Source organism: Pezoporus occidentalis, unplaced genomic scaffold, assembly GCF_034315485.1.
Source record: "Pezoporus occidentalis ecotype Australia unplaced genomic scaffold, CSIRO_AGI_Poc_V1 ctg316, whole genome shotgun sequence".
Classification (NCBI taxonomy): Eukaryota; Metazoa; Chordata; class Aves; order Psittaciformes; family Psittacidae; genus Pezoporus; species Pezoporus occidentalis.
In genome coordinates, this window is record NW_026915116.1 from 179335 (window position 1) to 197924 (window position 18590).

Here is an 18590-nt window from a genome sequence, read left to right on the forward strand (position 1 = left end):
GGTTGCTCAGGAGATTAGTTACTACGGTGACTGTCAATGACCCAGACATATTCCATGTAATGAAAGGAATGTACATTGATCCCTAAGATGATTTCCTCTGGGAAATGCTTGTATAGATTGGAGTCACAGCCGTCTGCCCTTGCTCCATCTGAAGTCTGGCTATTACATCTGAAGTGCTGCCCTATTACCCTGCAATTCTGCTCTCACCTTTTGTGTATCATTAGCTTTTGGTTCCATTTTCCTTCTGCTCTTTCCTAGTTGAGGCAGCTGTTCAAAAAGTAAGACTTTTATTCTGTCACTTCATATAAAGTGATTGGTCTGGGTGTACAAGGTTGAAAATGAACATGAGCCACTTCAGTGTGCGCTCACAGCACAAAAGCCAAATGTGTGCTGGGCTGCATCAAAAGCATGAGCAGCAGGTTGAAGGAGGTGATCCTGCCCCTCTACTCTGCTCTTGTAAGACTCCACGTGCAGCACTGTGTGCAGTTCTGGGGTCCTCAACATAAGAAGATATGGAGCTGCTGGAGCAAGTCCAGAGGAGGCCATGAGGATGATCAGGGGCTGGAGCACCTCCCAAATGAAGGCAGGCTGAGAAAGTTGGGGCTCTTCAACCTGTAGAAGAGAAGGCTGCGTGGAGGCTGTCACCAGTCACCCCCTTACTGTCCATGAGCCTTAGCACAGGAGTTTCTGCTCCATGATCTTGCCATGCAGCAAGGTGAGACCACCTGCCTGTAGTTGCTCACGTTTTCCTTTTTTTCCTTTTTAAAAAAGGGTGCTACTTGCCAGTCCACGTTTACCCCTGTGGACCTCATAGCCTGTAGGATGGAGGAAGATCACTCTCAACTAGTTGTACAGCTTTGAGCAAAACAAGCTTCTGACCTAAAAGGGCACAATGTGCTTTTGATGCAGAGCATGCAGATGCAAGGTACATGGTGCTGATATACCAAAGCACCTGGTGGCTCAATTTTAGAAAGGGATCTCCTCACTCAAAATGAAATCTGTTGAATGAATCTTGCAATACCAGGGTGAAATGTACCTATTGCCAGGAAGTCTGGGGGAGAAGTGGACAGGGGAGTTTATTCTAAATGGTAAACTTCGTGCAAACGTCAGGTGGAGTGGCAGGTTTTCAGAGAACTCTGTGTCCTATTTTCTCTGTAGCTCAGATTTGTCTTTTTCCAGGCAAAATTTAGCAATTATCAAAGCTAAAAGCATTTTTACTGCTAGTGCTCTCCCTTCATGCCTGCAAGATTACATCTTAGTAGCTCCTTTTCAAGCCTGAACTCAGTCTTCATTCTGTGACAGCCTTTTCTCTGCCTACATGCTTCCAAGCAGAGCAGACGGGGCCACGTGCATCCTTATTCTTTCCAAGTCCTCAATAATTCCTTCATGGATCCTTCCTTTAAACAGCTTTTGCAGAATTTAGCCTTGCAATTTTGCTGGTGTTGACTGTGATATCCGAGCAAGTTATAAGATGTCAGTGGTGCCCTCTCATAGGTTTTATTTTGTACCCTTTTGTGTTACCCCTGTACCCTTGTACATGTCAATCCAGCAAAGGCTCTCTGGAAGTCTGACCTCTCAGGTGGATGTCTTAGTATATGCTGCATGTACTGAATGGTTGACATCATCCTTTTCCTTGTGTGTTCCAGCGGAGGAGAAGGCTCGTGAGGCAGAAAGTAAAGCCCGTGCTCTTGAGCTGCGCCTAGGTGGGGACCTCACGCGGGAGTCCAGGGTAAGCCCTGTGCTTTGGCAGCGTGTGACGTTTCAGGCACTGGGGACTGGCTCAGAGAGCAGCACTGGCGGGTCAGCACCCAGTGGTAGCACCCGGTGTGTAGGTGATACAGGTAGTGACTTCAGTTGGTGAGTTGCTTGCAGCATTTGGGCAGCTCTGTGGGGTCATCACCAGTGGACGTGCTTCAACACCTGTACATGGTTTCCAGCCCAGGTGGCAAATATGCTGATGTTCTTCAATATATCCTGCGAGGGAAGGAAGCCTGCAGCCCCCAGGCACCTTGTTTGATGTCACCCTCTGCAGAAGAGGCCAGGGGAATGTAAGGTGTTTGAACAGAAGTAAAACTGGGTGCTTTTTGGCTATGCCCCTTCGTTGCCTGTGTAACTGGCTCCAAAGATTTTGGAGAGGGGCTGTTTGCTTCCTCCTCGTGGTCTATGGCTCTTGGCAGGGGCAAGGCTGAGACCCAGACCACCTCTGGGTGGGAGGAGAGCACGCAGCAGGTGTGCCTAGTGCTTCCCCAGGTATCACCAGCTTGAAATCACTGTACTTGCTATAGGCATCCAATGGAAATAGGAGTATCCAAGTACCCTGGCTGTTTCCCTGTGCCTCCGTTACCCTCTGGTTTCAGTTAGCTTAGATGTTTAGCTGCATTTTGACATTCTCTTCCAAACAGCTCTGTAGCTGCTTAAATGAGCTAGCACCAAGCACTGCACTAAATATAAAGACATGCTGATTGTTACTCTCCACTGTCAGTGAATTCTTTAAAACATTTCAAGATCTTCTTGAAGAGGACAAAAAAAATCATAAAATGAGCGAATGATGAATTTGACAGCAGCAGTTTTTCTGTACCATGCATGTTTGCAGGTGATGCTACGCCAAGTTCAAAACTCAGCAATAACCATGCGCCGGGAGGCTGATGTCAAGAAGAGGATCAAGGATGCAAAGCAGCGGTGAGTACAGGGTGGTTCAGAACTCTGCATTTCCCAGGCTGTTCACATCTCTCGTGCTGTGCTTGGGTGGTAGAGGGAGCAGTTCAGCTCCGAGCTTAAATGTTTGTGGGCATCCTGTATGCTCTGGCTGTTAAACCAAGGGGACTGAGTTTGCTCTTCTGGTTGCTTCTGCTGTTCCCCTCTTGCTGAAAGATGTTTTTTATTTGGCTTGTTTTCTGTAGATGTTTATATGGTTTTCACATCAGCTGTTTTCATTTTTTTGCTTTTTCATCTGCAGGTAAGATTCAGGGAGGCAATGAAATGTTACAGTGAAATGGCTTTTAGAATTGTAGGGATGTTTTCTAAAAACTTTCTAAGCTCTGTTACAGTCAGTGCTGTGAAATCCCAAGGCATTGTTCTCACTTAGCTCTGGTTGCAGTTGACTTTGCTGTTGATGTACTCACAAGAATATTCCACTTTTTTTCTAAGTTTGTTTTTTTTTTTTACATAGCTGTCTTATGCATTTCATAAATGAAGTTGTAACCAGATAAAAATGCTCTTCAAACAAATGCTGAGTGTGAGAAAGTTTGGGATTTGTATATGCCAAGTTTTTGTTCCCACCTGGTTGTTTTGCATGCTGGTTTTCATGGCTGCTTAGGTCAGAGCTATCCTAGACTTGTTGCCAGTGATAGATCTATCACATCTAGCCCAAATTCTATGTTGTCAGTGTTCACAATAGCCCTTGGCAAATGCTTACTGTTAAAATTACTGAAATCTGCTATTCCATGTGTTTTTCTAGTAACTTATTTTAAAGGAAGGTGTATTACAGGGTACTTATACATCTGTGTGGGCAAAAAGATGGGTTTAAACAGAAAATGAATATGAAATGAATCTGTTTCAGGGATTTATTTTGAAATGCTTGACCATTAAGATAGACTTACATCTTCTATCTGCAGAACATTATTGTGCAGTGCTCATGCATGCACAGCTCAGGTTCTTTTAATACTTGATATTAGTAGACAGTCAACAGATCAGTTTAAAGGATTCCACTATTTCAACTGATCCCTTAAGCAAAAGTAAAATTCCTAACTGGGATAAAGCACATAAGTGCTAAGAATTTGGTTAGATGGTGGGGATTTGGAAGTAAGGCAGGTCAGAGGTGAGATGGATGGGTAGGACAGTGGTATAGCCTTGCAGTAATTAAAAGTTTGAACCTCACATTTGATGGTACCTTCATTCTGAAATGGAGGATCCTTATCATGAAAAATCCTAAGCATGGATTTCATGGAAGCTGTGGAACCTACTTAATTTTATTTGTTAAAGAGCAATAGTTCTGTTTGTGAGACCTGGGGATTTTGTTTTATTTGTAACACAAAGAGGTCTTGAGGCTCTCTGCATTGCAGGAGACACAGTTCAGACAGGAGATCCAGGTTCAGAAATCCGTATCTCCTCACAAACATTTGAGGCCAACTTTTATTGATGTCACCTGCTGCACAGACAGAAGAAATCATGCAAATTCCTATCCTGTCATTTGTAGGAAAAAAAAAGCTCTGCTTGGTCTGTCTCTTATATCTTCCAGCTTTCGAACTTAGAGTGATGGCATTGGAAAATTTGTGATTACAAGAACTTTCCCAGAATCTGAGTATCAAAATCTTAATTTCCATGCTTTATCTAGCATAGGGATGTACATCTGGAAAATATAAACAAAATCTCATTGGAGAGGACAGTCTGTACCTACCAGTACTACACAGTACTAAAGCTACTGTGTAACTCTTAATTTTTTTGAACAAGCAGATCTGAAATAAAAATCAGAATCCATTTTAGAAGGAGAAACCATATCCAAATAAATAAATAATCTGAGAAGATACTGTCCAGCCTAAGTTGGTGTCTGTATTGCAAAGGTTTTGTATTTTGTTTATTCACATTCAGTAAGTACTTGGTGTTTTTAGCAGTAGCAGACTACAGGATGGGTGTTGGTAAACCCCTGCTGCTTAGAGGTGCTAGATCACTTCTAATGACAGCAAAGAACTAGTTTTAGTTTCAACATTCCTGAGGCTTTTTTTTATTCTCTCTTAGGGCACTGAAGGAACCCAAAGAGCTGAATTTTGTCTTTGGTGTGAATATCGAGCAGCGTGAGTTGGATGGCATGTTCATTTATAACTGCAGTCGCCTGATAAAGATGTATGAGAAGGTGGGCCCGCAGCTGGATGGTGGCATGTGAGTTCCTGGAGATTATTAGGCAATCCTTTTGCTTAAGCCTTGTGAGTTCCTACGTATAATTCAGGCCGTGCAATAACCTTGTTCTGCATTAATTGTTCTTCATGAGTGTGAGGCTTACCCATTGTGTCAGCATTTAGTTTGGATGCTGGCAAATAAGTTACAGTTAATGTTGCCCGGTATTTCTCTGGTTTCTTGATAGAGTTGTCTACACAGATTTTGGTCAGACCTAAAGTGTCAGGCATTTATGCTCAGTGCCAGCCTTTGGGGCTGATAAATACTGGTAGCAATATCACCTCATTCTAGGGACAGGGAGAACAGGCCTTGAAAGCAAATACAGATATTTGAGCCCACATTTTTGTATGCTGGCTCCAATCTGACTTAGAAAGCTGATAAATTAAAGCCAGTACCCCTGCAGGAAGGGGTGGGTGGGTATGTGTATAACCTGCTGTTTTCAACACTGATAATCTGATAATTGATCTGATAATTGAATGATGTTAGTGACTGTGTCTTCCTCTTCCAGGGCTTGTGGTGGAGTGGTGGGTGTGGTGGATGTGCCCTATTTGGTTCTGGAGCCAACCCATAATAAACAAGACTTTGCTGATGCCAAAGAGTATCGACACTTGCTGAAGGCCATGGGGGATCATTTGGCTCAGTACTGGAAGGATGTTGCTATAGGTAATGAAGCTTCACAGTTATCAGGGGCTGGAAGGGGAAACTTTGGCTGGAGGGCAGCAAAGGGGGAGAGCAGCCAAGACTGCAGGTGGTGATTTCTGTGGTAATGGCTCCGTACTGAGCGGGAACTTGTTTGTTTTCCAGCCCAGAGAGGTATCATCAAGTTCTGGGATGAATTTGGTTATTTGTCAGCAAACTGGAACCAGCCTCCATCTAGTGAACTGCGCTACAAACGCCGGAGAGCCATGGAGATCCCTACCACAATTCAGTGTGGTACGTCTGGCCAGGCTCTGACTAGGAGGCTGCTCCTGCCTGGTGCATAGGGGAGGGACCTCTGGCTGCTGTTAGGGAGCAGCAACATGGGTAGGAGATTTGGGAAGCAATGTGGGTAGGAGATTTGAGAACTGCTTTGCTATCGTTACCCTCTTCTAGGGCTTCTCTTCTGTGAGTTGCCATTGTCTGCATCTGATGGTCCGCTTAGATGCCTTGGTAGAAGGTTGCTTTCCTGCAGTTTATTAACCATGATGTTCTTCAGGTGCCCTTACAGAATGGGGCAGGTATGGCCAGTAGCAATGTTGAGGATGGGCTTAGAATGTCATATGAGCTGGAACTGGCCAAAGCCACCCACCCCAACACTAGAATAAGATCTGAAACTTCCTGCAGTAGAAAGTGGCCAAGTAATTCGTATGCTGATGCAGAGGCTTGCTAACCGGTACTAGGTGTGAGGACAGAAGGGAGCTGTTTACAGTCGACTTCCAAAATCAGTGCAAGTTCTCTTCTGTGCACCTCTGAACAGATTTGGCTAAGCCCTTACTCTGGTGTAAGGGAGGTTTCAACACAACAACTTTGTCTCTTAGTAGAGGGACACCAAACTCCCTTGACGTCATTTCCCCACAGGATTTTGGTATGAGAATGTAACAAGGAATATGAGGCCAGTCTTGTGGAATTACTTTGTTAGGCACTCCTGCCTTAACAGTTTTCTCAGTCATTTCCAAGTTCCTCCCAAAGAGGAGGGGCTTTCCTGTCATTCTTCTGGTCTTCTGCTCTGGGCATCCTTCCAGAGACTCATTTAAGAATGTTTCCATTTTCTTGGCAAAACTTTTTTCCTAAGCTGTTGATTTCCTGGTAGGTCAGCAAAGCTCTGACAATGCTCTCAGAGCCAAATCTGTCTTCCAGGTTAATCTAAAACTTACTAGATATTGTAAGTATTTGTTGTGGTTTAAGCCCAGCTCTGGTATCTCAGAACCACTCAGCCGCTCGCTCACTCCCTACCTTCTTCCTCCCCCTGCTCCCGGAGGGATGGGGAGGAGAATCAAAAGGATGTAACTCCCACAGGTTGAGATAAGAACAGTCCAGTAACTAAGATATAACACAAACCCACTGCTGCTACCACCAGTAATAATAATGATAAAGGAAGTAACAAAGGGAGAGAATACAGTTACTCAGCACTCGCCGACCGATACCCAGCCCGACCTGAGCAGCGACCTGGGCCTTCCAAGTAACTCCTCCCATTTTCTTATACTGAGCATGATGTGCTGTGGGATGGAACACCCCTTTGGCTAGTTTGGGTTAGGTGTCCTGTCTCTGCTTCTTCCCGGCTTCCCGTGTCCCTCCTCATTGGCAGAGCATGAGAGACTGAAAAGTCCTTGACTGGAGTAAGCATTACTGAGTAACAACTAAAACATCGGTGTGTTATCAGCATTGTTCTCAGTCTAAAGTAAAAAACACAGCTCTGCAACAGCTACTAAGAAGGAATAAAATAACTGCTACAGCTGAACCCAGGACAGTATTTCTTTTAGTGGATAAATCTCTGACTTCTTTTGTGTTGTTAATCAGCAAGAGCCTGACTTCTGAGGTGAGCAGTGATTTCAGGACTGGCTGTTCGGTTTGGTTTGTACATGCTGTCATTGCAGCAGTGAGTTTGAGGTCCTCTAGTATCAGTTGATCCCAGGCTTCATCAGATCCTTGTTATGGATGCCTTGTACAAAATTTGAGGTCTTCCAGCAAGCATTTTGTGAGCATGAAGCAAGAACTGGTGTGCTTTTCTCTTTTTTTTTTTTTTTTTTTTTTGGGGCCACTACTCTGACAGTCACTGAATACATGGTAATTGGGGTGGTGCCTGGGCATCAAATAGGGTTGAGAAGCGCTACAGAAAAAAATGACTTTGTGGCTCAGGATGTGTATTTCTAACTTGCAAAGTGTTTGTCTAACAGATGTGTGTCTGAAATGGCGAACACTCCCCTTCCAGCTGAGTTCAGTGGAGAAGAATTACCCTGATAGCTGGGTCTGCTCCATGAACCCTGATCCTGAACAAGACAGGTAAGAATCAGTTAATGTAAAGACTTTCCTCCAGTGTGCTTTATCTGCATGTGTTTATTTTTTAACAACTGTGCTTTTGATCCTTAAATTGTACATGTGTTTCCCAAGAAGAAAACTACTGGTTTTGAGATTGTGTGTCCTGCAGAAAGGAAGACAGTTTTACTGCTGCCTTTGGGATGGGTTGTGGGGACAATCAATCCTGTATGAGTGAGACAGCACAGGTTACTGTCATTACTGAGATTGTCTTGCATTCCTGTCCTGCTAGATGTGAAGCTGCAGAGCAGAAGCAGAAGGTACCATTGGGAACTCTGAAGAAAGACCTGAAATCACCAGAAGAGAAGCAGAAACAACTGGCTGAGAAAATCCGACAGGAGCAGGAAAAGCTGGAAGCTCTGCAGGTGAATCTGGACATCTCCAGCTAAGCACGGCATGTTTGAGGGGCCTCCTAGTGCAAATCACTAGACAATCACCTCTGTCTCAGCCTCTAATGCCACCTGTGCTCCTTACTGTGGCAGGGGTGGTTTTAATAACAGAAAATAAGCATCTCAGTTTGCTAGGGAAATGGGAGGGACTGCTGGTGTTTGGATGAAGCGATGTCTCTTGAAGGACACAGAACACACCTTCTAACAGTTGTTGATTTGAAGCTGAAGAAGTGTTTGCAGGGCTGGGCTAAGGCAAGCCCTGACAGCCTTCAAAGATGGGCCTTTCTGAGTTTTGGTGTTTTTTTTATAGAAAACCACTCCAATTCGATCTCAAGCTGACTTAAAGAAACTGCCTCTAGATGTGACCACACGGCCTGCAGGGGAGGTAAGTGCCATACCACTGTAGGATTTGTACTATCCTTAGCTATCCGTATTTTCTTATATCCTTATTTGTGCTGTCCTTAACTGCTTTGAAAAGCACTGACAGACTCTTGGTGTCTTTCTCTCTCTGTACCCTCATTTGTTTCAGAACACCCAGTCACCAACCCGACCTCAGCGCCCGCGATCTCCTCCTTTACCTGATGTAATCAAGAATGCTCCCAGCAGACCACCATCTGTACCTCTGGCCAAGTCCACCATGCAGCTGAAAAAGAGCTCTTCAGCTTGGCCAAATATCAGCACTCCCAAACTGGCAAGCATGCTCTCCAAGGAGGAGGCCAGCACTTCCAAGACACACCAGCATACTCTGACAGCTGGGAAGTCTAACAGCAATTTAAAAACTCATGCCAAGCCAGGTACAACAACGAAGCCACCTTCTGCTGCCCTGCAGAATCCCAGAAGCTCACGTGAGACACCCAGTCCCAAAGCTGCCAAGGTGCCAGCAGTAAAGAAGTCTGCCACTGTCAAATGCCCACAGGTGAGACTCAATGGGATGAAAACTGTCATGTCCTTACCTACTATTCTGCATAGCCTGTCTTGCTCTATTGCATGGGATTTGCACTGTAGTCCCTGTGCAAGGTAACGTTTACTTTACTCTTGGGTTAGGGTGCCATTCCACACCCCTTATGAAGACTCGTTTCATCTCTTTCCTGTTAGACCAGACTGTTTCCCCAGAAATGAAGGAATGTTGAGTGGCAGGGTGAGTGTTTTCATGATCCTGTAGTACCTGCTAAAACCTGCTGGAAAAGCTAATGAACTACCAAATGAAATACTGGATTTTGAGGGCTTTTCTAATTTGGCTGAAAGAAGGATTTTGTTGGAAGCATGCTGGAATTATATCTTGAGCCTGTTTGCTTCCTGCAGGCCTCCACCACTCGGAAGAGAATCTTGAACGTCTCAGAGGATGAGTCTGAGGAGGAGGAGGAGCACAAGAAAGAGAAGACAAAACGGGGCAAATTTGTGGCTGTGAAAGAAGAGAAGGATTCCAGTGAGGTGGTGGTAGAGGTGAGAGTGCACTCGTTTCCCCAGCAGAAGGTATTTGTCAAGTGTTTATAATCTTGGTGGGAGGCAGCTAATCTGAGCTCTCTCCTCACAGCTTACAGACAGTGCTGGAGAAGAAGAGCTGGCAGAACTGAAGAAATCTCAGAAAGGTGAGAAATGAACCCTTGAACTGCCTCCGGTGTCTACCACAGTGGAAAAGAACTGTTGCAGAACTAGACTCGCTGGTTAAACATGTGATTTCATTAATGAGCTTTTTAAAGTAAGAACTAGTGTAAATTTGGGTCCCAAACCCCAAGATGACTAACTGACATGAAACATTTTGTCCAGGACCCCCTTGGTTAGAAAAGAGGCAACTGTAGCATGGGAAGATCTGTAATCAGAGGCCTGCATCACGTTAACAGGTGTGATGCTTGACTGCATGCTGTAGACTGATGTCACCCTTCCTCACTGAATGGGTCAGGGGGCTATGTTAGCTGAGAGATGCTGAGGACTGTATCTAGACTTGCTGCACTGCTGTGAGGGAAGAGGGACCAAGAGATCCCCAGGAAAGATGATAACCAGGATGTATTGCACCTTCTGCCAGAGCAGTGCATTTCTTCAGCTTCTTCCCAAGGAGCTGTCTGCAAACCCGTGGCAAATTGGCCAGCATGGGCCTGGAAAGCCCATGTCAAATAGCCCAGAGTACAGAGGAAACCTTTTGTCTGAAAATGCCGTATCTTGTATCTTAATGTTTCTAAGTAGGATTTGAACTGTGTGACAGTGTTGCTATGATTTGTGTACCATTTGAAGGAATTGTCACAGGTTTAGGTTGGCTCCCAACTGAGAGTCTTCTCTAGAGCTCTTGCAAAATGTGCTCTCCAGCATCCAAATGCTTGCAATCATCTTTGCTATTGTCCTCCTTGCAGATAAAGGGCTGCATGTGGAAGTGCGTGTGAACAAGGAGTGGTTCACAGGCCGTGTCACAGCTGTGGAGATGGGCAAGCATGCAGTACGCTGGAAGGTGAAGTTTGATTATGTTCCTACAGACACCACACCAAGGGATCGCTGGTAACTATCTCTAACTACTGGATTTTGGAGGCTTGCTTTGCTTTCAGGAGGAAGACCCCTTTTTACTTCCATAGATGCAGAAGACAGATATGTTACTGTCATGTCAGGGAGTGTATATGTGCTCAGGAATGTCCAGCTGCTTCATAAGGAATGATCAGGGCAGACTCCATCCAGTCTGCCGATCACTTTAGTGTGATGTTCCTGTGGAGGCAGCTGTTGTGTAATCTAGAGGTCTCAGAGTGAAGCTGGGTACAGATTCTGATGAAGCTGTTAACAGTGGTTCAGGTATGGTCAATGTAGAAAAAGATATGTGACTTTCCCTCACTGTGGTTTTTTTCAGGGTAGAGAAGGGCAGTGAGGATGTGAGGTTGATGAAGCCTCCCTCTCCCGAGTACCAGGCTCCAGATACACAGCAGGAAGAGGAGGTCATTGTGGCAGAACCTTCTACCTCAGACTGTGTCAGAATTGAGCCAGACACCACCGGTCCCACTAGTAGCCACGAAACAGTTGACTTACTAGTCCAGATCCTTCGGTGGGTTCACTGCAGTTCTGGTGAGCTGCTGCAGTCTGATTGCTTAAGTCTTTTAAACTCCCAATTCTGGCTTTGTGTTTCTCTTTTCCTGCCTAGAAACTGTTTGCGGTACTTCTTACCTCCCAATTTTCCTATCTCCAAGAAGGAGCTGAGTTCCATGAGCTCAGAAGGGTTGTTGGCGTTTCCCTTGGTGAGTTCAGTATATCTAGAAAAGTAAGTCTGGGGGTTTTCCCCACACACATTCCATTCTTATGGCAAGCATCCATCCTATTGATGCAAGATCACACTCTTCAGAAGATTGGTTGGGTCCTTCGCAGACTAATGCAGCTGAGAAAAGAATTAAACCCTCTGAAACATGCCTGAGGTCTTCTGACAGTTATTCTCTGAGGACTTTTTAAGTTACCATACATCTGTGTGGGAAAGCTGTTGGCTGCTCCTATCTTAACTTCTTGTCCATTGCGGCTAAGCTTTTAAAAAGTGAGGCCAAGTTTTGTAGAAACAGGATGTAGTCAGACTTGTTTGTTTTGCCCCCAGCCTTGTAAATCCAACTTAATTGGCGGTAATCTTAAAACTGGGAGAGAACAGAAGCCAACCTACTCACACTCCTCAGGGGAAGCAGGCTGACTGCCTGTGAGGCCGCTGTGCATCTTGAGGCTTTTGGTGCAGCCTCCAGTTGTTTGGGCAAGGAAGAGATGGGGGCTGAGCCTACACCAGGATCCCTGTGCTGGTGTTGGGAGGTCCAGTGCAGGCAGAAATGCAGAGAAATGGTAGTGGCTTCTCTGACTTCTTTCTTCTCTGACATACTATAAAGGGAGATCTTTTCAGGAGGCATCTGTAGGTTACAAAATCCACCTACAGGTGACTAAACAACAAAAGCCACTGCCTATTTGGCAGTCTTCACAGTGCCGTACTCCCTCATTCACAGTGTGTCTTCCTCTTTTCTGTTAATTCAGGCCTGTGCTTAAGTTACTGGTGCTTCTGCTTTCACAAGACACGTTGGTCCTGTCAGGAGTTTTCTGCATGTATAAATGTTCCTACCTCGCAGTAATAAACTGTGTTGTCTGGGCGATCTACACAAAGAAGTTTGATATGAACAGAGGCTGTCAGATCTTTCTACAGCATACCTGTGGGTTTAGGCTTTTAAATACATGCTGCATCCTTAATCTGAATTCAGGCAGCTTTTGTTGCAGTTCTGGTCTTTGAGGAACATGAAAACCCTTGTGACTGTTGTGCTGCCTCCAGCAGGCAAATCAGAAATGGAAATGTAAGTGTGGTAATAACCATGTGGAGAGCTGGTGGTGTTTGGTCATGGGATGCAGGTAGCTGGACTTTTCCACAAGCTGTGGATTTTCTTGCCGCTCGGTGCTTTTTCTTGACATAGCATTTGATGTGTTTTGTCTTCTACAGAAAGAATATTTCAGGCAGTATGAGGTTGGTCTGCAGAACCTGTGCAATTCCTATCAGACACGTGCTGATGCCCGGGCCAAAGCCTGTGAAGAAAACCTCCGCAACTCAGAGAGAAAGCTGAAGGAAACAGAGGAGAAACTGCAGAAGCTGAGGACTAACATTGTGGCCCTTCTGCAGAAAGTGCAGGAGGTAGGTCAGGAAGGGGTGTGAAACCAAACAACCCCATGAGTAGCAACCTTCCCAAGACCCAGGCCCCTCCAGTCACTTGAGCTGTTTCAGTCCAGCATTAACTGGGTTTCACCTTTCTCAATTGGGTGCAACTTGGGCTTAGATCATGAGAAGCAGCTGAGAGCGCAGCTCCTCTCGCTGTCCACCTTTTGAGTTCCAGGCATCCTGATGAGTGTTCATTTTCACAGATGCATTTTTCATGGCATGTATATAGTGCACAGTCTCTATTTGTTCTTTGTTTTTTGCTAGGAAATGTGGGGCTGCAGGAGAATTTCCCTGGGCACAGGCTGTGTTCTGCAAGGAATTTCTGCCCAGATCAGCTTAATAAATCTATTGCTTGAGTGCACTGTTTGAGCATCAAGTGCTGACTGATTTCCAGGCATTGTCCGTCAGGCTGTGACAAGGAAAGGTGGTGGTGTTTTCACAGCAGATGTCAGCAGCTGAAGAGGGCTGGAAGTTGGGGTGTAAAGTCTGACCAGGAGAGATGTTGCAGAGGATGCTGTACTGGTGTCTTGTCTGTTCTTACGCTGCTCTTCAAGATGCACTTCTCACTGGTATTTCTTGTGCCTTTGGTTTCAGGACATTGATATTAATACAGATGATGAACTGGATGCATATATCGAGGACTTGATTACAAAAGGAGATTGAGAAGCCCAGTACAAGTCCTAGAGAAGCGCAGAGGAGCTGGTTGCTGCGATGGGATTCCTGCAGTGGAGGACTGTAGTAGCTGATGAGGAGAGAGGGTTTTTAGACAGTACCTGTGTTGGTGTACAACTTGTGACTTGACACGAAGAAGACATTTGTGCTGTTGGCAGGCAGAATTTTAACACTGTAGTTCTCTGGATCTCTTCCTTTTGCTTATAAATATTTATTTTTAAAAGAAATAGGAACTGTGCCTGATACGATGGGAGGGTTGCTGTGTGGTTTTTAGCGAGGTAAAAGCATGAGTACCCTTTTGCATCTGGGGTATATTCATATGCTATACCTGGAAGACCTGAGCATACTGCCTAGCAAGGCAGTTTAGAATCTGGCAGCAACTTAAAAATAAGCCCTGGGTTATGGAAAAGGAGGCCAGGACTTGGACTTCAGAGATGCTGAACTTGGACTAGAGGAAGTCAAATCAGTAATTTGAGCTACATGGAGGAGGTCAAAGTACAGTCCCTGTGTGAACATGAGTGGAGGGAATAAAATCCCAGTGGTTCTGAAGGGGTTAGGGGTAGGGGATTAGCACTTGCCAGTGCCATGAAATTCCCAAATATGAGTTCTCCATAAGCAAGTGGCATTGTCACCATGGTAATAGCCAGAGGATGAGGAGCCTTTTAGAAGAGGATGGTCTCCTAAGCTGCTCACAGTGGGTTGTGATCATCAAAAGGAGAAGGCTGGAGTTCACATTCTTCTCTAGCAGTCAGCTTATTGCACACTTACTGCTGCTGTTACTCTGAGATGTAATTGCAGCGGCAGAAGAGCTCCTCAACCAGCTGAAAATAGAGTGACCGTCTGTTCTGTTGTCACTCCCTCAGGTGTGTGTTGCTTTGATCAACTTGCTCTTCCAGGTAATTTTATTGAGAGTGTTGGAATGTTGTGCTTATGGAGGCCTTCACCACTAAGTCCCATGTGGCTCTGGGTCAGCAGCCAGGGCAATGCCTTTCCCTTGTTCTCCCAGCTGAAGGCTACACTACAGCTGCAAGCAGATCATGTGTGGTGACCGTGGTGACTCAGTTTGAGTTCACTGCCTGGCCATCTGCTCAGCTTGGCCAGGGCAGGAAGTCCATTACGTTGGTGCTCAGAAAACTGAAATCCCTAGAACTTGGCAATTTGAAGAAAGAGTATGACCAAGAGGTGCCCACCTTCAAGAACATCAAATGAAATGGACCGTTGGGGTTCTTTCGATGGCTGAATGTGTAATAGATGTTTTGCAATAAAAAAGTCTGAACTGAACGTGCTGCGCAGAGAATCTTCAGCACTAATGGTTTATAGTCCTGGAGAACTCTCAAATTCTACATACTACAGGAAAGAGAAGACTTGCTTATTACTTGAATTCCAGGTCTTTGCAACAGCCTGCAGTGAGACTGACCGCTTCGATTCAGGATCTGGGCCTGAATATCCTAGTATGGATTGATGTAAGGAGGATCCTCCCACCCCCATACACCTTGGACTAAGGGGCAGCATTCCTTCAATGCAGGAGCAAGCTCCACTGGTTGTCTTGATTTCCTTGCACATACTGGAGGTTTTGTTCATTGTGGTGGCATGCTGGTGCTTCAGGTGAATGATCCTTCTGTAGAAACTGAGGTTTATAATAAGGTGAAGGAAGAAAGCTCTGTCCTCTGCAGGTGGCCAGCAGAAATTCTGCTTTATAAGATTCTGGTTTTATATTTTAAATTCTGATTTTAATTCTGGTTTAAGAACCAGGTTTTATTAAAATACAGTTCAGTTGGTGCAAGCTTCAACCTGGAACAGCCGGAGTATACTCGTGTGGGACAAAGAACTCTTGCAACACAGCTCCATCCTCAGCTTCTGCTCTCGGGTGTTAGTCGGGTTTTTTCCTCTGTTCTGTGGAAACTTCTCATTCCCTTATTATCATTATTATTATTATAAATTTATTATTTATTATTTCATGGCGTTTTCATTCTTTGCTCCTGTCCTGGGTATTTATGCTGAGTTACTTTTTGTCCCTGGGATTCCTTCCACTGGTACACTTGATGTGTCGTCTCCAAAGGTCCATTTTGCGAGGAAAAGCCAAGAGCTTCTTAGTGCCAACTAAAAGAAAGTTGTTCATTCTCAAAGTATCCCTGGTGGCCCCCATAGGAGCTTCTGTTGGATTTGATTTTCTTTTGACCTTATTAAATAGACTTGTGGGCAACATCAGATTTTAGTAATGCCTTAAAAACACATAGGAACAAAAATAACCTGCTCCAAATGAAGTGTACTCAAAAGCTGTATCATGTTGCTAAGGGCCTTTTCCAGATGAATCACAGAATCCCAGACTGGTTTGGATTGGAAGGGACCTTAAGGCTCATCCAGTTCCAACCCCCTCCACGGGCAGGGACACCTTCCACTAGAGCAGCTTGCTCCAAGCCCCTGTGTCCAACCTGGCCTTGAACACTGCCAGGGATGGGGCAGCCACAGCTTCTCTGGGCACCCTGTGCCAGCGCCTCAGCACCCTCACAGGGAAGAGCTTCTGCCTAAGAGCTCATCTCAGTCTCCCCTGTTTGTGCCCATTGTTAGTCATCTGTTCGGGAAATTCTTCCTGCGGCTGTCACCCAGACACACTGTGGCACACTTATTTCTACTGCTAAGGTTGCTAATTTATGTATTTAATAACGAGGCAGTAAAATAACTTTTTTATCATGAACTTTTGCTTCTCATGATAATTATTGCTTCAGGCCAACTTTGCCTCAGCTTCATGCATAGTCCAGGGGGACTCCTGTCAGCAGGACCACGATAGTCCTTGCTTGCTTCCCTTGCTGATGCGCAAGTCTGACCTTGGAACACGAGCTCTGTTCATGATCCTCCACCTTATACAGATTCACCCAGTTCCTCTTGCGGAGCGGGACAGGAACACCTGAGCTCACAGCCATTGATCCTCTCCCAGTGTGAAGGACACAGTCCTGCCTGCGTGTCTTTGAAGATCATGTGTTGCTGCTGCTCCTTGAAACCACATCACCAGCGTCAGATCTGGCATTTGGTATAATGGCAGCAGGATCAACATTTCCTTTTGTTTCTTGTTCTGCAAGTCATTCCTGCAGCCTGGGACAAGGCCTGGTGGGGCTTTGGGGTGCCAATTGCTCTCAGCCACCTTGCAGGGCTCATTCCCCTCATGCAGTGGGATACACTTGGTCTCCTTCCACCGTTACCAGGGTAAGCAGAGTACCTTAGGAGAGTACCAGTTATCTTGAAATCCCTCTTAGCAGCAGCTGAATTTGTTGTGGTCTCAGAGTCCTGGTCACACATGGACTGCCTTGGCCAGAGCCTGCCTTGTGGGATGAGACCAGATGCACAACTCTCAGATCATCTTACTCTTCCCTTTCTTATTAGCAAAGCTTCAGCTGCACAGTAGGAGCAGAAAAGACCCTCCTCTAAGCCTGCATTGGAAGGGAGGCTCCAAGAAAGCACTTCAGCACCCTTTAGGAGCCCTGCAGGACTCTGGGTGCCTGCCACATTAGTAGAATGAGAGATCAGGTTTATGGGGGACCTCTGGGAGCCCAGGTTGCATATCCAGTGGTCAGTGTGTGGGGAAGCCCAGTGCTTTGGGCCACTCCAGCCCAAATGCTCTCTCCCTGTTTTGCTGCCCACTGATGAGCAGAACAAGTTATCAATTCACTGTCTTCTTGTCCTGCAGCATGCCCCAGGAGAGGGCAGGGGATGGGCATGGGGATATTAAGGTGCTTCTGAGGCTCTTGCTATTACTTGGACACACTGAGCAAGGCATCTGAGCAGGGAGGGCTGTGTTGAGTTGTGGAAGTACAGCAGGATGGTGCCACAGAGCCCATCACTCTCATTGGGAAAGAGGAACCTGACTCCCAGTGTCATGGGCAGCTGGTCCTGAAAGAAAAAACAGCCCAGAAGCTTTGGCTTGGAAGAAAAGAGGAGTGGCACCAGGCCCATTGTGTTTGCATGGCGCACACAGCCCAAGGCCCTTGTCTTCCTTGTCTCTTCTGAGAAGCCTGTGGTGATGCTACCGAGCCGCTGTGTGCAGGGCTGCTGTGCCTGGGGCCGGGAGTCCCCGTAATGGGCTGGGCTCTGCAAAAGCTGACGAGAAGCTACACTGAGAAGCCAGGCTGGGGCCAGTGCCACCGCCCTCGCTCCTGCTGCCTCCATCCCTATCTCAGCGTATGTGGCTTTGGTTTTTGCTTGCCAAGCAAGGCACGGGCAGCCGTGCTCTGCGCGTCTGGTGGCTTGGCGCCCTGCAATGCGGATCTGGCACCAGAGTCCATTCCCATCCTGCCTCCCTTGCGCCATGCTCAGGCAGAGGCTCGATTGCCAGTGGGGGCCGTGTGGTAGAACCTATCGAGCGAGGGCACTGTCACCAGCCGTTCATGTCGCCTGCAGCCGCCCCCCCGCGCCGGCACCGCCGCCGGGATCCCCGTCCACAGGCGGGCACCGGCCCCTCGTGCTGCTGGGCTCGGCTCGGCTCGGCTCGGCTCCGGCTGGGCTGCTGCCCGGCTCGGCTCGGTTTGGCTGAGCTCGGTTCGGCTCGGCTGAACTCGGCTCGGCTCCGGCTGGGCTCCTGCCCGGCTCGGCTCCTGAGGCAAGGACAGTCGGCGACCGCGGCGGCACCTGTGGCCGTGGAGGGGCCCGTCCCCTTCAGCGGCGCCGCGCACTGACCGGGGGCCTCGTAGGCCGGCAGCGGAGCTGAGGCGGTGGCGACATCTCCCCTCTTGCCTGCCGGGGCCCTAGGCCGGCGTCCTCAACGGGTCCCGGCCTTCTCCGAGCACGCAGGGGGTCCTTCCTCTCCCCCACAGCCTGGCGTCGGTCACGGACAAGGGCACGGTACTGCCTGGGGGAGCCCCGGGAGCGAGAGGCCCGTGAAGCTCCAGGGCCGCCGGGAGCACCGTTCAGAGCAGCGCGGCTGGAGGCAGCGCGGTGTCAGCTCGAGCCTGTCCGCTGCTCGTGCTGCAGACACCCGGTTCCACCGACCCGCACGG

General features: G+C 47.0%; 1 protein-coding gene across 5 annotated transcripts in view; it reads left to right on the forward strand.

Moving 5' to 3' along the window:
• MORC2 (MORC family CW-type zinc finger 2) overlaps positions 1 to 14883 on the forward strand; it is a 38699-nt gene extending 23816 nt beyond the window's left edge. For 4 of the 5 annotated variants that reach the window (XM_062628396.1, XM_062628397.1, XM_062628398.1 and 1 more), the window contains 16 exons: positions 1647 to 1729; positions 2594 to 2679; positions 4735 to 4875; positions 5399 to 5553; positions 5695 to 5823; positions 7764 to 7869; positions 8135 to 8267; positions 8602 to 8676; positions 8821 to 9207; positions 9594 to 9734; positions 9826 to 9880; positions 10637 to 10778; positions 11119 to 11310; positions 11407 to 11500; positions 12718 to 12906; positions 13525 to 14883. In XM_062628396.1, the coding sequence (XP_062484380.1) occupies positions 1647 to 1729; positions 2594 to 2679; positions 4735 to 4875; positions 5399 to 5553; positions 5695 to 5823; positions 7764 to 7869; positions 8135 to 8267; positions 8602 to 8676; positions 8821 to 9207; positions 9594 to 9734; positions 9826 to 9880; positions 10637 to 10778; positions 11119 to 11310; positions 11407 to 11500; positions 12718 to 12906; positions 13525 to 13593 (2177 nt within the window). In that variant the 3' untranslated portion in view covers positions 13594 to 14883. Of the gene's footprint in view, positions 1 to 1646; positions 1730 to 2593; positions 2680 to 4734; positions 4876 to 5398; positions 5554 to 5694; positions 5824 to 7763; positions 7870 to 8134; positions 8268 to 8601; positions 8677 to 8820; positions 9208 to 9593; positions 9735 to 9825; positions 9881 to 10636; positions 10779 to 11118; positions 11311 to 11406; positions 11501 to 12717; positions 12907 to 13524 lie in introns of those variants that run through there. The other variant, XM_062628400.1, reaches the window with a different exon arrangement.
• The last annotated feature ends 3707 nt before the right edge of the window (positions 14884 to 18590 follow it).